The sequence below is a fragment of the Ceratosolen solmsi genome, unplaced genomic scaffold (assembly GCF_000503995.2).
Source record: "Ceratosolen solmsi marchali unplaced genomic scaffold, CerSol_1.0 scaffold29, whole genome shotgun sequence".
Classification (NCBI taxonomy): domain Eukaryota; kingdom Metazoa; phylum Arthropoda; class Insecta; order Hymenoptera; family Agaonidae; genus Ceratosolen; species Ceratosolen solmsi.
In genome coordinates, this window is record NW_011948417.1 from 11,566,196 (window position 1) to 11,588,815 (window position 22,620).

The 22,620-nt window shown below is 23.3% G+C and overlaps 1 protein-coding gene across 1 annotated transcript in view; it reads left to right on the forward strand.

Annotated features, from left to right (window-relative positions):
• Positions 1 to 22,620, forward strand: part of LOC105359905 (probable serine/threonine-protein kinase DDB_G0267686) — a 67,582-nt gene that overhangs the window by 38,962 nt on the left and 6,000 nt on the right. Inside the window, exons 2-12 of the mRNA XM_011496662.1 lie at positions 4,047 to 4,154; positions 8,314 to 8,452; positions 10,315 to 10,431; positions 11,455 to 11,632; positions 12,271 to 12,671; positions 15,080 to 15,306; positions 19,129 to 20,173; positions 20,236 to 20,355; positions 20,715 to 21,233; positions 22,019 to 22,181; positions 22,276 to 22,439. Coding sequence (XP_011494964.1) covers positions 4,047 to 4,154; positions 8,314 to 8,452; positions 10,315 to 10,431; positions 11,455 to 11,632; positions 12,271 to 12,671; positions 15,080 to 15,306; positions 19,129 to 20,173; positions 20,236 to 20,355; positions 20,715 to 21,233; positions 22,019 to 22,181; positions 22,276 to 22,439 — 3,181 coding nt within the window. The remainder of the gene's footprint in view (positions 1 to 4,046; positions 4,155 to 8,313; positions 8,453 to 10,314; positions 10,432 to 11,454; positions 11,633 to 12,270; positions 12,672 to 15,079; positions 15,307 to 19,128; positions 20,174 to 20,235; positions 20,356 to 20,714; positions 21,234 to 22,018; positions 22,182 to 22,275; positions 22,440 to 22,620) is intronic.

The window sequence follows — 22,620 nt, forward strand, 5'->3', positions numbered from 1 at the left end:
ATTAATTTAATAAATAAATAGAAAAACATTTTTACAATCAATGTGTCTATTGTAGCACTAAGAATAATCAATTTCCAATTTTGTTTTATAATTTAGTAACTTAAAATATACAATATAATACTTATGTCCTTAAATAGAAATTATCAGACTTATTTATTATATAACTGATTCATTAAAAATAAAAATTTATGAATAAAAAAATGTACTTTTGGATTGTATATTGTAATAAAAGAATATGAAGGCAAAATTTATAAAATTTCAGATATACAATATAATCTCCTATTGTAAGTGAAATGATTGAATGTGATTTATGAGAATATAATCACATTTTGAATTTGAATTTATATTTTATTCTCATAGAAATAAAAAAGTCTTGAATCAAGACAATTATGAATACGAGATTTTTTCATTCAATACAATAAGCATTCATTTAATCAATTGAATAAAAAATTACTTTGTACATTATAATTTTAATATTTCTTTTGTATTCTCCTCAAATACATGTATGACTCAGTATTTTCTCATAAAGTAATTGATAGTGAACAACGTTTTTTTTGGTTTTATGATTTTATTTTACTTAAGAATATTATATATTACTATACAAATAAAGAAATTGTATTATGTAATATTCGGAAAATGAGTCGTTATAAATGATATATTTATAATTAATAATTTTAGAATTTAAACAAAAAGACTATTGTATTTATAATATTAATTTTTTGAAAATGAATATACGAATTGAACATTTTAAAGCCAGTTAGTTACTTTACTGCAAACATAATCATAATTTTATCGATTGAATGAACATTTCTTTGATTTTTTATCCGTAAACATTGTATTAAAAACATCGTGACAAATAATGTTTTACAATTATAATATATAGAAAGTGCATTGCTACCCTCTTAAACTGACAATTCGTGATCAATAGTAGTAAAAGTTGGTACCCAGAATATTGATTTTCACATTTCTCGTTGATTTTTATGGGTACACTTTCTATATAACGTAATATTATCTTTTAACCATTAAGGACTTTCTGTTTCCTTCTGATATTTTGTATTCGAATGATTAATCTTGTTTCAATATACGGAGAAAAAGAAAGTTATAAACTGAGTCTTTGAGAGGAGTAAAGAATTTTTCATTAGCGACCGATGGTGTTGCTCATGGTCATAATAATTCATAATATTGAAAATTGAACGAATGGAAAGGCTCATCCTTATCATCGCCTTTTTGTTCCTGTATTTTGGAAAATGATCCATTTCGGTTAAGTACACATAAGCGGAAAATAAATATTGGAAGAATTCTTAAATTATATTTCATTTGTTGTTTAAACTGAGGTATTTATCGATTTTTGTATCTTTAAAAAAAATGTTTAACAGAATTAATTTATTTATTAAATTAATTTAAATATTAATAATAGAGTTGCCATTATTGTTAAAACATGAATTAGAATCAATTTGTAATTTTGTTATGAAAAATCAATTAAAATAATTAAAATAAGCTGTTAAGGTATTTTTCAAGGATCTATTACGAATTAATTGCTGTTTATTTACAATTATTTTTAAATTATTTAATTTATTAGTGTATTTTATTTTAAATTATATTTTTTATATGTAATATATTTCATTTATTTAATGTAATAATTTATGTAAAGACGAAAGAAGAAAAATTCACAATGAAAAAGTGTATAGGCTAAAATAATACAAAACAATTATAAAATTTTTAATATTTATTAAATATATTTTTATTTAGAAGTATATTAAATTATAAAATTTAATGTAAATAATTTATTTTAAGAAACTTGTATATATTGGATCATAAAAGAACTTATTTCTATTTAAACGAACGTTTTGTTTTTTATACGAAAATAAAAAAATTAATAATAATTTTATTCTATACATCTAAGAATGTGTATGTAGTTTGTATAAAAAAATTATTATAGTTATTTCGTGAAGTTCATACAGCCTATAACTAATATATAATACCTATGTTTTCATTTTATAATAAATTATGGATCATACAAATATTTAAATATTAAATGTAACAAATGCATAATCTTAATATTCTGGTTATTGTTTGAATTGTACTACCTACAGTTAGATATTTTCATTATTATTTATTTACATTTAGTTTTTTATGTAACAATAATTCCAAATAATCTTATTTTACTCAAATATATTTATTGCGAAAAAGATCTGTTTCATTGTGAACATTATTTAATTATTATGCAATACAAAGTTTTCATACTAGCATTAAATAATTAAAGTAATTATTTTATATATTTTTTGCATTGTACATATAATTCCATTCAAACTAAATTTTAATTATGAACCAATGTTTTTTCGAAAAATTTCGTTAACATGTTATAAGTAAGAATATTAATAAAAATCCATATTCTATTATCTAATTATTTCGATATATGCTTTTGAGTAATTGGTCCATATCATGATAATTAATGTAGTGCAACGATAAGCGCTAAAAAGACAATCATAATAACTAAAAGTAATTTATTATATTTCAGTCTTTGTTTCTAAGTATAAAAATATAATTTAAAAAATATCTAAACCTATTAAATTATTCATTATTCAACTTTAAAATTAAAATAATACATGCAACAAAATTAAAATAATAAATAATAAGTGAAAGTATTTAAATATACAATAAGAAGGATTGCTAATAAAATTAAAATTGTGTTTGCATTGATTAAATTATTTCTCGTAAAATATTATGTACAGTAAATTATATTTTCTGATATCAGAAAATCCTTATTAAATTTTTAAGATGAAAACGAATCACTGAGTAATTTAATCATTATTGTAAAAGTATGTTTAAAGAAACTACTGTTTGTACCATTATAATATTTTTAAAAACATCTTGTAGAAAAGCGTAAAAAGAAAATTCATTTTCTCTAAATGTTATGATGTAGTAAAAATATAATAAATAATAAAATTATTGGTATGACGAATTATTTTTTGTCTTTGTATTGATTACCAACAGTCCTAGGATGATAGTAATTTTGTGAATTATGGGATAATAATTATAATATCCCAAATTAGATTTTTTACTTTAATAAAAATATTACTCAATAAAAATTGGCATGTTTACAATAATTACTGCATTTTTAAAGAAATTATATAAATAGTCGGTTCAGTCAAAAGTAATTTATTGAAAATAATAAAAAATGGTTCTGATATTTGGAATTTTATTAGATTCTAAAAGAATTTATTCCTTCTACTTCTAAAACAATAATATTAAAAAATATTCATATTAAAAAAATTAATACACTAATCTGAATTAATAAGTAAAAAATATATTTACCCTATTTAAGTATATAATTTTAAATAAAAATAAATAATATTAAGAAACACTTTATAGTCTCATTTCAAGTTTAAAATAAAACATTTAACTTAAAAAGTTTTAATAGACCGTGAAATATAATAATTTATAATACAGCATTATGCTACATATTATGCTTATTGTACAGCAAATTAAAGAAAATACTGTAAGAAAAAAATACAGATAGAGGGGAATGTACAGACAAGTTTTTTTAAGAAGAAACGATGTATCAACTTAAAGAAATATCGTATTATTATTGTTATTAATTGTAAATTATCGTACATAGTAAATTGCTGAAATACTGAAATTAACCATTTCCAATGAAGCTGAATGAATTAAACTAGAAGATATTTTTTAAAAAAAGTCAATGACACAGTTAAAATTTTATTATTTAATTAAACCGATTTCTTCACGTGTACCGTAATTAAACCGATTTCTTCACATGTACTCATAAAAATATATAGAAAACTATGTTTCAATAAGTTGCTACCATTAATGTATAAAGTTAAATTTTTTTCTTTTTCAGGCTTGCGAAAAAAAATTACTTTAAAACATTTTTATATTTTATTAGTATAACTCAATTTATTGTTATATATTTATACTTTTTAAATTTATATATATTTTTAATTTATAAATTTTTTTAATTTAAATGTTTTTATATTATTTCATCCTAGTATTTCACAAATATATTCATTATATCTTAAATATTTTAGGCCCAGTCCATGTGAGCTACAGGGCCCATTGTGGGTCAAAATGAGTGCAATTACTGGTAATATTACCAAAAAAAGAAAGAAATCAGATGCAAAGCCTCAATCGCAAATGTGAGTATGAGATTACAAAAATAGTATTTTCTTTAGTTTTTCTATTGCTAAAATCTATGAAATATTTAGGGATTTCATTCATTAGTGTATATGTAAAGTATAAACGTTTATTTTATACTACACATTACAAATTTCACTACCAATTTAAGTATAATTTATTTTGTATATTTATATCAATTACTATTAATTGTTTATAAATATATAAATTTATTTATCTCTAGAAAATTTTCAATGTATTTATTATTACTTTTTACCCAATAATTCTAATTATTTTTTATGTAATTAGTGTTAAAATATTAGACTACAATTTTTACTTTTAAATTCTTTTAATTTTATAAACATTTAATAACAAAATAAACAGTAATAAATATTTTTATTTTTAGTTAATAGAAAAAACAAATACAAAAGTAATCTTTTATATCAAATTCTCAAATATAAAATTTATTTTTAAATTTTTAATATTATGAATCAAAATGTCAGTATAAAATGTAATTTCATAATTATTAATCTGAAATTATACAAATCGTAAATTCCGGCGAAATATTTAACCATATGAAAAAAAAAACATTTATTTTAAATAGTCTCTTGAAAAAAAATTAATTTTACTTTATTTTACTTTATTAAAACTATTATATACAATGTTTCTAGATTTTCATCTTTGATTATGTAATTGTTTTAATTTATTTATCATAGAAATATATTGATTGTAAATATTATATAATTAATGTTATGTATTAAAAATATTTATTGTAAAAACTTGTATCGGTTTTTATTTTTATTAATATAAATAAAAGCTAAACTGTTTTCGTATTCTATAATGTATTCATTTTATTTAATTTATTTTTATAAAATGTACATTTCGAAATCTGACTTAAAGGTCTAGATCTTTGGAGATAGACCAAATTTGAAAATCATGTTTTGATTTAAAAATTTTAATTTTTGAAACTGATTTGATTATATATTATTAGGAGACATATAAATTAATTGATTATGAAAAATATTATATTGAAAAATAATATTAATAAACAAAGGACGTTTGACTATATGTCATGGATGATGTATATTCATAAAGAATATTCATTAAACTGCGTACTTTTTTATTATTCCATTGAACTATGTATATTATTACTGTATACATATTTTATATAATTTTTGCATAATTATGTGATATAATTACTTTATATCATTATTTTATAAAAATGAATGTTTAATTTAAACTTATGTTTTGAATGAAGGATGTTTGGAATTACTTTAGTTCATAAACAAAAATTTTACTCATTATTTATAAAATATATAGACCAATCTAAATGTAAATGTATTGGTTGACTAAACACATAAGAAATCAACTTTTCTAAAATATATTTATAGCTTATATCTAACATATTTAACCACTCGTTTAATGTTTAACCAGCATACTGCTTAGTTTATACATAATATTTTCTCAATAAATAAAATATAAAAATTCTATATAAATTTCTACACGTATTTTAATGTTACTTTTTAACTGACAGTGAGAAACAACTTTAGCTAATTTTTATAAATTCATTTAAAATTTGATATGTTCAAACATTAAATTATTTATAGAAGTATAAAATCTGTATTACTTACTTTTGTAATTTTGATTATCGCAATTATTAAATGTCATTGTTTACAAAAATTTATATAATTTTTCATAATTTTATTACATATCAAAATTTGTTTGATATTTATATTAGTACACTTATTTTAGCATCTATTAATCTGTTATTTATGGAACATTAACCATTGCATTAACAATTTCTCGAATCTTCTGGACACACAGTTCGTATAAATTTTGTATATAATAACCAATATATCTCTAATTGCATATTATGATACAATTTTATCATTTTTTATTTGATCAATCTTTCTTAAAATTCGACTCATTGGAAATACTTTAAAATTAAATTTATTATTAGTAACATATGCAAAATTAATGAAAATATATTGAATTTTCCATCCATACACTGTATACGACTGTATAATTACAATATTAATTACAAAATTAATAATAATATTCAATTAATATATTTCGTTAAGAACATTTATGGTGCACATCTAAATTATTTTTTGAATATGTACCTTATTATTAAATATACGAGGAAAAATTGAAGGTAATGCCTGGTTACTTTAAAATAAATAATATATTAATAGCAGTATGTGTAAGAAGTTTTGAAGTACTGCAACACTTTTAACAATTTAGAAAATTGATACCTTCAATTTCTCTCTTTATCTCTCCTTCTCCGTTTATGTATCTACCTCTCTTTCATTTCATACAGTTACTTTTGGTTCGTTTAACAAAAATTATCTTTAGTGTGATATATTTATATTTAATATGATTGTATATAAAATTATTTTTTATAAATTATATTATTAGATATTAGTGATTCTATATTAAAACAGGAAATAATTATAATTATTATAATAGTATTAATATAATAATATAATAATAGTAATAATACAAAATTGAACTAAATACTTATTTACAGAAATAGTCAAACTTTACAATAATAAATTATTTGTTCATTTGCAGACCATATCTTTATTATAATAAATGGATTTCTAATATTTATAAGAATTTTTTATGTATTTTGTATTAAGATGTAATATATTTTTGAAAACTGATTATAATTTTATCAATTATAGATTTGGTGTAAAAATTAAACGTTATAATTGATGTATGTTTATAACTCATTATTTTTGTAATTAAAATATAAGAAATTGTATAATTGTGTATTATGTAATTTATGTTTAAAACAATTTTTTTTGTTTCAAAATAGAAAATGTAATAATTATTAGAACTAATTGAAAAATATGATTTTTAGATGAAAATCGGTAATTTTATTTATATAAAAATTTTAATTTAGTTGAAAGTGAATGAATAAAATATTTACAAATTTTAATAAATACTGTTCAATTTATTTTAAATATATTATATGATTTTGATATATTGGAAAATGTATTATAAACTGTAATACTTATTCATTCATTTTTTATAATTAGTCAATATTTATGTGATATATGATAATATGTAAATAAATAATACCATATGTATATTCTAATCTATACTTGTTAATTATTTATATGTCAAACTATATATTTTCTGCTATTATTTTGTCTATTAGAAAATTATATTAGTAAACTAATGAAGATATTTATTAAATTAGAATTTTGTGTGCATATCATAAAGCCACGAAATAAAAAGTATGAATTAAGAGAATATAGCTAAGCATCATTTAATAATTGATAGATGGATTAGAAAATAAGTTTGTGGTAGAGGGTAGATTATTACTCTGTACAATTTGACTATTAATTTTTAACTAATCGCGCACGCATTTAATTTAAAATAAGCACTGTTTATAATTGGCTAATTATGTCTAAACTATTCTCAATTAGTAATAAAAAAACCATTGTATGTATAGACGAATTCGGCTAAATAAAATGATATGATGAAAAGACGCTCTAAAGTGTAGAGGCCTGTCATCTAATGTTAGTGAATCTAGATTTCTAGAAGTTATATTTATGTCCTGAAATGATCTTCGCGATTGTACGATTTTGGTGTCACCATACTCGCATATTTTATTTTCATCGTGATACATATAAATAGCTCTCCCTCTTTCTTTCCCCCCTCTTTCTTGTGAATCACACACTTGCCTTTTGGCCTTTCGTGTGAATAAAAAGTGTATTTTCTGAGTTTCGTGAGTTGTCAAGTGATGATAAGGTCATCGTATCCTTCTTTTTGTCTTTTTATGTTCTGGATGCTGCAGATTTCCAAGCACACTTCGTAATGTCCATATAAAAATCTATATGGGTTCTACGACATACGCTCTTGCAGATCCACGTATACATAAATATATTGACAACGATGCATCTAAATTACACATTGAAGTTAAAGTAGTGAAATGAAGTATTCAATATTTATAAAAGCATGTCTATCTCTAAAATTAACAAAAAGAGGGAAAATAAGAGGGACAAAGATAGGGCGATGAAGAAGGGGCAAAAATGATAGCTTAAGACAAAGTGCTTGCATTGTATAAGCTTTATAACTTCGCATCGTAGTACTAAGGATTTTGAAGCTGTTATTTTAGTATAACAAATCACACTGCTAAAGAAAATATTTAAAAATTCTTTTCTGTTGCAGTAATAAGTGCCTTAATGAGAAGCGTCGGCGAACTCAGGAAAATCTCTACATTGATGAGCTTGCTGAATTGATTTCTGTCACGGACATGAGCTCTGGTAAAACTGACAAATGTCAGATCCTTCAGAGAACCGTAGAACAGGTAAGTTGCACTCTTGACTTTTAAAAAGATAGGGAAGTTAAAAAAGCGTAAGACGAATAAGTGTGTAGTAAAAAGAAAAAAAACACAAATACACTTACCTAAAATACACTAAGATATCGAGAAAGAAGTCCCTAACAAAAATCAAACAGTGATCTATATCAAGTAATAGATCTGCATAGATGAAATAAAAAAAGCAAGATAAGGTTACTCGAAAGCAGAAAATTTAGAAATAAGGACGAATAGACCGTAACTAGAGCAGTAATAGAGCAGTAATAATAGTCATAACAACTGCAGCAAGTAGTGACATAAATAGTAGTAAAGCAGATAGCAAAGAACGAAAGCAAAAGTATAATTTGAAGAGGCTGAAAAAATTCAACATAATTATATACTGTGCAAAATAACTCACAAATCGAATATCTAAGCATACAGTCGACAGTAGTTTACATTGGGAGAGGGAATTGCGTAAAAAACATTACAATGTAGTAGCAGCAACGTTGCACTAATTGTTTGCGAAATCACCGACTCTACGAAACCACATGTTAATTATTAATTTATTGCGATTACGACGCGATCTGTCGGCTACGGAAAATGTTCAAGGTCATTCTTTAGTATGAAGCAAACAACTGACCATGAACTTCAGTTGGTAAAGCAGAAACTATTATTAACGATCACAGCCGTTTTTCTCAAACTTACCATATCTTCTCTAACTTACTGTTTCTCATACTCTTTCCTGCGACAAACTGTTACATTTATTGTCAGCTTGGCTATTCTTTATTATTGTTGAGAAAACAGTTGTAAGAAACAGGATCATTAATACATGCGTGCGTACGTATGAGAATTTGGATTACCAAAAAAGGAAGAGAAAAGTCCAAGACATGAAAGATTATTTAAAATATGTCATTAGTACGATTCATACACTGTTTTCATTAATAATAATAACAATATATATATATATATATATATATATATATATATATATATATATATATATATATATATTATATTACAATATTATATTACAATATTTAGTATTTAATAATGTTTTTGTTAAATATACATACTTAATTACATATCTTATGTGAATTAATAAACGAGTTTTCAAAATCAAGAAAGAGCATTAAACAACTTTTATTACAGTGCAAGATGTAGCAAGTACTGATTATAAAATTAAATTTGTGTTTTTAATTTATTGCTTATAGTAACTTATAGAAAATATGTAATCATTAGAATTTGATTAAAATTTAAATGAAAATAAAGATTTTCTCCAATTTATATTTTTTGTTTAAAACAAGTACAATGATAACCATTTAGTCTTATACTATTTTGTTAATGACATGATATGATTCAATACTGTTATTGCAAGATACCAAAATGCAAGTCTTATTATTGATAAAATCAAATAGGTATACCAGAATTTTAATAAAAGTATAAGCTTATGTTACTAATAGTATGTATGTAAAACATATTGTAATGATAGTTTAACATTGTTTATGAATTGTAACGTATAATAAAATTTTATCATCATATTAGAATTCAAATTTGCTAAATTATTATAACATAATGGATATTTAAAATTAGAATTTATAATCTAATCTAAATCCATATTACTATTGATACTATTTTTAATTTTTTAACTTTTTTGTAACTTTCGATTGTCGTATCAAATAATATTCATTGAATGCAACTAATAGATTTTTAAACATGCATATGTAATAAGTTAATTATATATTTATACTCCTTTAAAGTATATATTAGTTATAACAATCGTGAAATGTAAAGTATATTAAAAATATAAATTACAGGCAGGATCAACTAATAGAAGATTTAATGTTAATATTAGAATTTCTCTTTCGTTTTCATAGATTCGGCACATTAATCAACAGACAGGTTCTAATAGTCATGCTGTACAACAAGGAGAAGTATCATCGTCGAATCCTAACATACTCTCCAATGATCAAGTTGGTCCTATTTTGCTCGAGGTCTGTATTATTTTCATGTTTATTTTTTTACATTCCAAATATTTGCAATCAATTATACTACAAAAAAATTATAATTTTAAATAAAAATTGGTTTAAAAAGAAGAGTAATTAATTTTCATTTTTTATTTATAATTATTGATTAATTTTAATATTTCTAAATAACTATTTTAAAAGTTTAAAATAATATTTATTGCTTTTATGCCTTAAATAGATTCGGGTTTTGAAATATGAACATTGACAAATATGTATTTTAATTTGAATACATATTTTTCTCAAATAAAATAAATTAAAAATTTATTAATAGATATTTTCATTATTATTAATTTTTTAGTGTAATATACAAACTTATTAAATTGTATATTTGTATTGTGATATATTCAGCTAAATCACTTAAAAACTGTTATAATTTAAATCAATATAAACAAGAAATTAAGTTGCAAGTTTTTAAACTTCGATAAATAATTTTTTTTTCTTTTACATCCTGTATTATTATATTATATATTCATAGGTAATCCATAAAGAAAAACAAAATTTAAGATATACTGTAATTTTTATAGTAAAATTTTGTAATAATAAAATTAATTAGAAATATTCTACATTTATATACCTACATATTTATCTTTAATTTGACATCTGTTTTCGGTATTTTTTTCTTATTTGTTATTATCGATGAACAAGAAAATATTTATAAAGTTTGTTTTAAATTACAAGTAAATTAGGAGGTGCAAACAGAATTCTTGCAATTACATTACATTGATTTGTTGAGAAATGGTAGTTCTCGTCATTCCGTTCTTTTTATTACTTTTTACTTATTTCAAACTTCTATTAAGTTTCATCATATGGATGAAAACATAATTAATATGGTAGAGTTTATAAATTAATTTTAATGAAATTGTAGAGACTAAAAAATATCTCTAAAGATATATATTCAAGAATTTATTTTGTGTTTAATTTTCATTTTGAAATAAAAGACTAGATTTTATACGAATGTAACAAATAAAAGAACTTTTTTCTATTTTATAGGCTTTAGATGGTTTTTTATTCGTCGTAAACACAGAAGGACGCGTGGAATACGTAACAGATAATATAACAGAATATATAAATTATACCAAGAATGATGTACTTGGGAAGGATATCTATAATATTATTCATCATGGAGATCATAACAACTTCATGCCTAACATTCTTCCCATGTCAGTAGGTAAGTATTATTATCTAAATTTTTTATAGAAGTTTTAATATTTTTCTTCACAAATTTAATATGATTTAATATTTGAAAAGATGAACATTATTTATTTAGACATTTTTTAATGTATTATTATTAATTATTGACTTAAAAATTTAGATTTGATAAGAAAAAAGATATTTTTAGACTCTAAAATATCTTTTTATCACACTTATATTTACTTATATTTTTTATTTATATGCGCATGCGATTAAAATCATTTAATGCAGTCACGCCTCGTACATTTATCTCTCGTATATTGCATTTTGTTTAAACCTCAGTGCTTGTTTGTGCTGATTTGTATATATTTTTATAGTCGCATTTGAGTTTAATTGTAAATTCAAATAGTTTATTTGAAAATCTATAAGAATAATACTGAAATTGAATTAATTTAAAATGGCAAAATTTGTAAAATGAGGAGGTACATAAGCTTGAAAGCAAATAGCACTGGTGGTGAAAATCTAAGGCAATTTGCGAAAAATAGGTGTCCTTCATTATTGCGCAAAAGTACTTAGCAGAGTCGTAAAACATTCGCCTTCCCCTCTCCTTCACTTGTGAGTTCCAGATTATGTGGGGCAATATTAAAACTTGTATGTCCGTATTAATAAATGCAGCAGGTTGGTCGAGTGAACCTCAACCTCAAACGCGGAATCGCATCTTCGAATGTCGCTTTTTGGTCAAGCCTCCCGATGACAAAGAAGAAACTATGGAGGAGAAGCAGCAACGCGTATCAAGGTATGAGACGATGCAAATCTGTTCGGCCCTTCTCCCAAATAACGGCGCCAGTAGCAACGATAGACTTGATATCAGTGGTGGTAGCATCGGAAGCAATACCGGCAATGACGTATCCGAGTCTTCAGACATTGGACCTTGTGTAATGTGCGTTGCACGCCGTATTCCCCTTGATGAGAAACGCATTGGTCAATTTACCTTCAAATTGGATACGATTGGCAAGATCCTTGCCGTTGATACAAGCTGGCTGTTGCCCTCTTACTCAATGTACCTAAGCAATGAGGTGAGCGAATGATAGTGTACGCATGTATATGTGCAAATAAATTAGGGAGTGGGTGAGAAAGAGAATGAAAGATTGTAATGGAAGTTACTGTTCTTTGCTCATCAGTCTTCTGATGTTTGACTGCATATTCACAAAACCATTCAAGCCTCATAATTACTTATACTGATTTTATGTATCAGGTTGCGTGATAGGCAGGCTTTTCTGTGTAATCTTGTTTATTACTAACTAAACATGCACGCTCTTATCCTATATCATCAATCAATGCATTAAAGAAAGTGCTTATTTACGATCTCTCTTTTGCTTTTATCACCTTTGTATCTTTCGTCCCAAAACGTATTGTATGTTATTTATATATTTTATTATTTTCAAATACATTTATCCTCGATAAAAAAATTCCCTCTCTACACTGATCTACATCATTGCACGCTCAAATATATTTGATCTAGTTACTGTCGATGCCATTTTGTAAAGCAAAAGTTTTAAACATATATTAGAATATATAATTCATTTTAAATAGAAAACTTATCAAATATCGTTTCATAAGTATTTTTAGAATTAGTTGTGACATTTATTCGACAACAATATATTTTTTTATAAAAACTCACATACTTTACTTTTTTTTCATTTTAAGAAGTATGAATTATTTTAAATGTTTTTATACTTTTTATAACTGATAATAATGTTTAAGATAATAAAATTTAAATTTTGTTTTTTGAATTATATAGAAATTTATAGTATAGGCAGGTACTACTTTTTGCATATTTTCTTTTAAGATTTTTGTGTAAGATATAATCGTACATTGAGCTGATTTAAATTTTCGTCAAATCATTCGAACTATTTATTTTGAATATTAATAAGCGTCTACCTGTAGATATACTTAATATTTATAATCAGTGTCAACATCTTCAAATTTAATTGTAAAATATTCTTTCTTTGATCAGTTTTAAATTGTCATTTCTAATGTTTATACATTTTTATGCTGATAGCGAATGTAATATACGTTTATTTATTTCAGACTTAAAATTGTTTAAATAAGTAACTTGTATAGTACTAAGAACTGTTGCTTAGTCAGTTTAGATGCAGTATGACAATACAAAATTTAATTATTAAAAAACTTTATTTGTTGTATATTTGTATTATTTAAAACTTTTCATTTTTAATTTAATAAATTATTTTTGAGCAAAAAATTATTTAATTTGTTATATAACAATGATTTACTACATTTTTTAAATGTAATTTTATATTTTAATTTTAATGTTTAAGTTGTTTAAAATTTCCACATTCATAAGTAAAATGAAATCTATCAATTCGAAAAAATTTTATATTCATACCAATCTTATAAATTAGTTTTTATTTAATGCAGTGATAACAATATTTTAAATTAATCATTCTTTTTATATTAGTATCGTTATAGTAATGATTCAATTTTATAATGATCATAAATTATTATTTTTATAATATAACTATTAAATTGGTGTTATAAAAACAAAAGATTTTTATTAATTAATATTTTTTTACTTGTAGAATAATAAGAAAAAGTTGAAGGTATATACATTTTCTCAAGTATTATCTATGTATAATCGAATTTATACTTTAGATTATATATCAACATAAAATATTCATATTCGAATCAAAGTTTGTTTAAAATTATTAACTGCTTTTGGGCGGGTGTATATATGTGTGCGTGCGTGCGTGCGCGCGCGCGTGTGTTGCAAAGTATCCTATAGGAGTTAAATATATTATCACGAGAATAATAGATAGAATATAAATTAATGATTATTTAAGTTGATAAATAAATATATATTAAATAAAATAAGATAAATATATTACACACATTTATTTAATAACATATATATGAAATATAATTTTAACAGTTAAGTATTGGTGTTCATTATAATTTACTATTTAATAAATGAAAGGGTGAATTCATATTTTAATTTTCAATCATTTTCATATTTAATAAATATTTTGCTAAGAAGTAAAAAAAATTATAATATATCTAATATAATAAAAACAGCAATTTTATAAAAGCTTGTAATCATCACAATTTTAATACAAATTCGTAGTAATGTATTATCTAATTTAAATTATTGTGAATATTCCTTTTCAAGTAAAAAGTAAAAAAAACAATAAATACTTATTATTTACAATACGTGTCAATATTTGATAATTGAAATTTTTTAATTAAAATATTCTATAATAATATTTTTATAATCTATATATAATATATATAATACCGTAAATACATCATTTATATTTTTATTCTATTAAAATAGTAAAATAATCATAATATAGTTATTAATTTTTTATTAATCTTCGCTTGTATAACATTGGTCTCATTTATAATTAAAAAATTTCAAAATTAGAAAACATTTTAATAAAAAATGTATTTATGTTTTGCAATATAGGACCTGATTAATACAAAAATTCAGGACTTGTGCCATCCCCATGATCTCAACAAATTAACGACTCATTTGAAAGATGTACTTCAAGTGGGCGAAAGTATGAGTCCGATATATCGGCTCATGACTTCAGATAAGTTCCTTAATGTTCAAACGAAGTCAAAACTGTTCAAGGCTAGCGTAACGAATGGACGCGAAACAGATTTTATAATGGCCACAAACTCTATATTTAGGTGAGTTGCAAACGATGTAAGATCCAAGAAAGTGATTATTTTTATTTTAAACTGATTAATTAGTGATTGATATATATTTTTTTTGATAAACGAAGTTATGATTATATAAGTATAAATTTAAATGATGTCTTCAATTGTATTTTTTCTTTAAAAATTCTCTTTCTACTAATATTTGTTAAACTAAAGTTTTCACTAAATAAAACTCATTTATACAAGATCTTTTTAAATTCATTTTTATTGCTTTTGTGTATATAAAGTTTCGAAATCAAGTTATGATATGAATATAGATATTTTGTATATATTTTAGAATATTATTAAATTAGTAAATATAAATTATTTTCGAAAATAATTTTATTTTATAAAAAATATTTTATTGAGCAATCAAGAAATCGATCCTGTAGAATGAAAATGAAATTTTTGTAAACTCTAATTATTCAACAGTTATAAAAAGAATATCGATTAATATTAATTATGATTTTAACTCTTTCGTTTAAAAATAAATTACAATGAACTTTCATGTTGTCTATTAAATCTCGATTTTCATCATTTATTTTGTGTAATTAATAATAAATATTAAAATTATTAATATACCTGTTAATATATTTATTTTCAATTATTACAAGAGAATTAAACTATAGAAAACTATAGAACCTTTTGTTCTGTATTCATTTATAATTATTTTTATATATTTTTAGAATTATCTTTCAATAATTCTTTATTATTTTATCATTCAGTCTTAATGTTCATAAGTAGTTAATTAATTTAACGATAATACGGCATTTAATTTTATATTTTTTATCAACATGTTCATAACATTCTAAATGAATAAATTTTTGTACAAAATAAAAAAGTGACTTTTTATATAATATAAGTTTAAATATGGATTAATATAATTTTAAAAGGTTTTTGAATTAATTTCAAAATTACATTATTTTTTTGATAAAGTAATGAAAAAATTATTTACCAAACATTTTCATATTTGAATTAGTATTTTAAAAATTATTTACTGTATTAGGAACTGAGACATAAGATCATTTACCTATATAGTTGTAGGAACTGCGACGAAAGATTTGACATTATTTACATATGTAGTTTTAGGAACTCAGACGAAAGATCTGAAATTATTTTCTATCAAAAGATTAATTTTGTAGTCACTTTTATTTATAGTTTATCAAATAAGTTAAATAAATTAATAAAACATAAGTCTTATTAATTTTTAAACCATTTTCTTGACCGTTATCTGTAATTTAATGGTGCTTCATTTAATCAAATAAGTTTTAAAAAATTAATTAAAAATTATTTACTTCACTGAATGTGATAGAATTAGTTTGGTCTGAGTTTTATATATGAGTATAAAATATATAAAATTATTTTGTACCTGTTTGTAATTGTTCTAACTATTAGTAATAATAGATAACGTTTCTATAATATTTCATAATATAACATAAAGCTTTCCCATTATCATAATGTTTATTATTATTATTTAATTATATATTTTATGGGTGGTAATTTAGGATATTAATTATATATTCTAAAGAAAAATAATATATTAAGAAGTGGTTAGTCATTAAAACTTTATCGAAGAAAAATTAATTATGTATTTAAAATTTAAAAATGAAGTTGTTCCAAATAATTCTTTGTATGTAGAAATAATTTAATTTTTAAAAGATCTAATTATGGAAAAATATATTTATATGTAAATGTGATTTTTACTAGTAAAAAATTTGAAATATTCAAACAACAAAACATGTAATTCTACAAAAACGGAAATTTTAAAAAACAGTACTATAAAATATTAACAAGAAGATAAATAAAATATTTTTATTCGAAATATTTTTTTATTAAACAAAATTTTTAATTAGTTATCGAAACTAGTGTAAATAGTTCATAATTAATACAATACTTTATTTTATAATAAATTATATATATATATAATTATTTTTTTAAATTCTACTTTCTCAAATACATAAAAATTTAATAAATTAAATAAGTTAATTATTCATAAATATTACTTATTTATATTTACTTATTATACGTGTATATTGTATGTATGTATATATGGATATGTACATACATTTATATTTAGTTAGTATGTATTCATATATATGTATAACTATAAAAATAAATAATATTACGCATAATACGTATAGTACGTATAATAATTAAATCTAAATAGTTCGAAATTGCTAACTACTTTAGCGATAAAGTATTACTGTGAAAAAGAATAATTGAAATGAAAATTATATAATACAAGTAGTTTTTGAGTATTATAATTAGTATTGTTTTTTTACGAACTTTCTGTTTATCAAGTTCAAATTGTATTTTCTTAAATTATTTTGAAATATTTATTATTCGTTAAACAATCCATTTTAAATAATTTATAAAATCTGCATTACAATCTTTTTGGAATAGAAAGTTAAAATTACATTTGTAAAATTTAATGAATTTTCAATAAATCAAAAAATGTAACGACAAATTAAAATCAAACTATATAATAATACATTATTATTAAAAAAAATCCATAAATTAGATATTTTATTTATTATATATTTTTAAATATTAATTCAACGAAAAATTATAAATATAATTTTCATAAATCATCCAATCACAATTAAAAGTTTAAGAATTTATTTCTTTTCTCTTATATTAATCTTACTTTAAATTAATTTTAAGAAGAATATTTTTATATGAAATATATAAATAGACAAAATAATTATTTCTTAAAATATATTACAATTAAATGTATTATGATTGAATATAATATAAACAATTTGTCTAAATTATTTTTTATTTTAATTGAATAAATTAATGCAAAACTGTTTTTGTTTTGTTTTTATAAATTTATCACACTACTAATATAATATTCATATTATTAATAAAAATTATATAACGAGAAGGGGAATTTAATAGAATTAATTTTTATTATTTGTCGTAGTATTACAATATTTTTTAAAACATGAAGAGAGTCAAAGTGAAAAAAATTTTTTGAACGTAATGTATTAAAGGTAAAAAATAATGCAATTTATAAGTTTTTAATTAAAAATTAGATTTTAAAATCATAAATTTAAATTTCCTTCAATTTTAATTTATTACATAAACGTTGTTTAATTTTTATTACTAACATATTTAACTTCACATTTTGAAATTTATAATCTAAATATTTTGAATTATTTAAACATATAACATTATATTGACGGATAACATTTTTAATCGCATAAGGTTTTGTTATTATATTATATATTATAATATAAATTGTAATAATAATATTAATAGTAGCGATGATTAGCATTGTATTATTTGTATTGTTATAATATACATCGAAAAAGTATTTATGGGTTAGTGTGTGTATAGTTATGCGCGGGAATTTATATTATTAAAATAGAATGAACAAATTATTATAACTTTATATTTTTCAAGATTAAAAAAAAGTTATAAATATCTGCATATAATCGTAATAATGATTAATTTTATGTCCTTTAGATATTCTAGTTAATATTTTTATATTTATATATGTTAAATTTCTATTTATACTTTGAATAATTATGTTTTTTTTGTATCATTTATTCTAATTTATGAGTTTTTAAATTTGAATCTACTTTGAAACACAATATATATATACAAGTATAAATTTGTCTAACAATTTTTTATCATGTAATTATAAAATAAAAATATTTAACTTGGCAGAGTAATTTATTTATTTTATTCTTGGAATATAAATACTGCATCATTTCACCATTATTTTATAATATTCTTATAATTATCTTATAATATCTTATCTAATCTTATCTAATAATCTAATATCTTATAATTTTTTCATCGCAGGGACAATGACTTAATGCCTCTCGAGGGTGGCCAACTTTCCAACAACTCGAAACTCTGCTCAGGACATTCTAGTATACGTAGTGCAAATAATAGTAACAGTAACAGTAATAATAATAACGTGGGTGGACCGCTAATGTCGGTAGCGGGTCACGTCAACGGTCAGACGAGTGGTCTCAACATGTCATCAACGTCTTCGAGTGGGGGTCGTTCGTCCGTCGTTAATTATCCCGGGTCGAACTCTGAAGTATCTACTGCTTCTGCTGGTTTCAACCAATTTCAACCAGGCAGTATGGACCTCGAATTCGATCTCTTTCCCAGTTCAACTCTTGAGCTCGATGGAACCCCAGGTTTCTGGGCAGTTGAAGGCGGGCGATCTGAGTCGCGAACGAGTCAAACTGGATCATTGTCACAACAACAGCAACCTCAACATCAGACTCAACAGCAACAATCGGGCTCAACACCGACATCGCAACCAAATGCTGTGTCAACCTCTCCAAGTAGTCAAACAAACGCAGTTGTACCTGCACATTGCAGTCCCCTGAGAGCTTTCAGTCCCAGTACTTCGCACACTTTCAGTAATTCCTTCCCCTTCAGTCCACTGCAAGAGTCGCAGACGACAAATCTGGGTACTGTTGGAGTGTCTTCAGCTTTACAATCCAGCCCCATGGATCATCGTTCTAACGGTCCTAGTCAACAGCAACAAGATTCGGAACAACAATCACAATCACAAAATAGCATAGTATCGACGGAATCAGGTCGGCTTAGAAACTTGCTGACCAAGGGTAACAGTACAAGCGATGACAATGGTCAGGATAATGTTTCAGTTGGAAATAGTGGTCAAACGGGGACTGAGGCTGATAAACCCAGTCAGACCAATAGGATACTCAAAATACTATTAAATCAACAAGATGAAGACGACTATCATTCGGCAGAGCATTCAGGTACCAAGAGTATGCGCAACAGCCCAAGCCAGCTGATACAACCAAAACCCATTCAGCATGAGCATAAGTCTAATGTGGGACCTAGCAACAATATGCTTCTCCAGGTTTGACTTTTTTCCTATCTCTTCGCAGTTCTTGACTTCATTTAGTTTTATCTCATTTGTAGTTGCTCAACGAGAAGAACGACGATGATGATGAGGAATCGCGAGCAGGCTTGAAGAAGAGGAATGAACTTCTTACGCAACTTTTGAAGGATCCTGATGACGAAAAGAAACATCATGATCAAGTAACCTATTAGTTTTTAATATCTGCAAATATTTTCGAGTGATTTTTATATTCTTAATTTTTTTATACTAGATTTAAATCAACAAGTTTTTGAATATGCAATAATTGATAACAATGTTTTTAATAATAATTTTAATAATTTGAAAATAATTGAAATACAAAAATACAAATATTATATACAAGTTTTATTTATAAATCAATAAACTTCTTCAGTTATTTAATAGAAGTAATATTTTATTTCATACTCAAAATTTATTTTTAAAGTGCGCAATTTCAATTAAAGTAAATTTAAATATAATTAAAAAAATTAAATATAATTCGAAAACAAGATCACTAAAAATGTCTAATACGTTTACGCAGAAAAATCGCGAGGACGATCCTCTGCTACGAAGTCTTGGTTTTCGTAACGCTTCTCCATCATCATCACAATTGGAGAACAATACTAGCAATAGTGTCAGTTTGAGTGCTGGGCAAAAAAGGTCTGTTGAGGACGGCGAGTTGAATATTGCGGTGAAGCGTTCTATGGATGGATCTCAGGTAACCTCCACTGGAAACAGTAGCAGCGGTAGTAGTGGTGGTTCTGGCAGTAATCCGAGCAAGCTGTGGGAAAAGAATCGAATGTTGGCCTCTTTATTAGCGAAACAACCAACCCAACCTGCAACGATACCACCTATTCCAGCTTCCGTAATATCAGCTACTCCACAAGACAAGTTACCCCGTGTTCTGGATCGGAGCAAGCAACATCAACAACAATCTTGGGCTAGTATACAAACCGTTTGCAGTAATTCGACAACGACAACGGCAACGTCTGCAAGAACTACACAAAATCAAACTAGACAATTACCTCGTCAAACAACCAATATCTATCTCACACAGTTAGTAAGTATCGTTTATTTGATATAATATAGTATTATATATATAACTTTTATGATCCATGTGATTAAAGTTAGCATTTGTAGCTGTAAATTACTGGTTTTAAAACTTAATACGTAGACTCATTTGTAAAAGAAACATATGTTTGTAAATATTTAGTCAAATAAATAATGAAATAATTTATTATTACATATTTGTAAAAAAATTTCGTAAAATATAACATTTTATATTATTCAGACTTTATATATTATAATATAATGCAGTACTAATAGTAATGTAATTAAAAATTAATTATATCATGAATATTTTTTATAATTAATTTTTTAGTGAAGGCATCGATACTTTATTTTTATTCATGTTTTCTTAATATGATCAAACGAATATTTTTTTAAGGAGAACACATGTAGAGACAACATGTATCATTTTAATGTAAAGTTTTTTTTTGTTTTAAATTGTATGCTTATATGCTTATTTTTCAGATAACAATATTTATTATAATGTGATTTTTTACAAATTACTATTCGAATTAGCAAGAAAACGTCTATTGTTATCATAAATTATTATGTAATATTAAATAGCAACATTTTTCATTTTTATTAAAGTACATTAATTCATTAAATTATATTATTTGACTACAATAAAATCAATTAATATTTCAATATAATATAAACATTGTATATACATTTTATAAAAAACTAACTAATTTAATTGAAATTATCAGCAAATATTAATATTATTTATATTTGTGCTTTTCAGTTATACAATGATTTATCGATTGTTTTAATTTTCAGCAACAAAGAACTCAAATAGAACAGGTGGATTCCGATTTTATAGGAAATCGAGAATATAGACAGTCTTCAGATCCTTCAACATGGGATATTCAGTCTGCTTCTGATCCAGATTTATCAGATATTTTAGATCAAGTAATAGAAATTGTACCAGAAGGTATTGCAGGTACATATTTTATACGTACATACAGAATATACTATATAAATATAAAATATTTAGAAAAATTTTTATTTCAATATAATTATTTTTATCATTTAAGATAATACAGCTATAGCTAGTTTGTTAAATGCAGTTGAAGCACAACGAAATGAAAAATTGGCAATAAATGCCATACAGGAATCATTAATGCAGATTGAGACTGCTGTTAATCCTACTTCTTCCAATCTTACAATACCTGGTACTCCTCCAGCTTATTCAACAACTGTAAGTTTTCCAAATTTCAAAACAGATATTATTCAATAAAAGCCATATATTTCATATGGAAAATGTAATAAATTAAAATGTACATAAATCTGAATGTTTGGAGAAATTATTTAAATAATTCACATTAGTAGATCATACCAAAACTATTAACTTTGTTTTTAGAGTTATAATTGAATTTGTG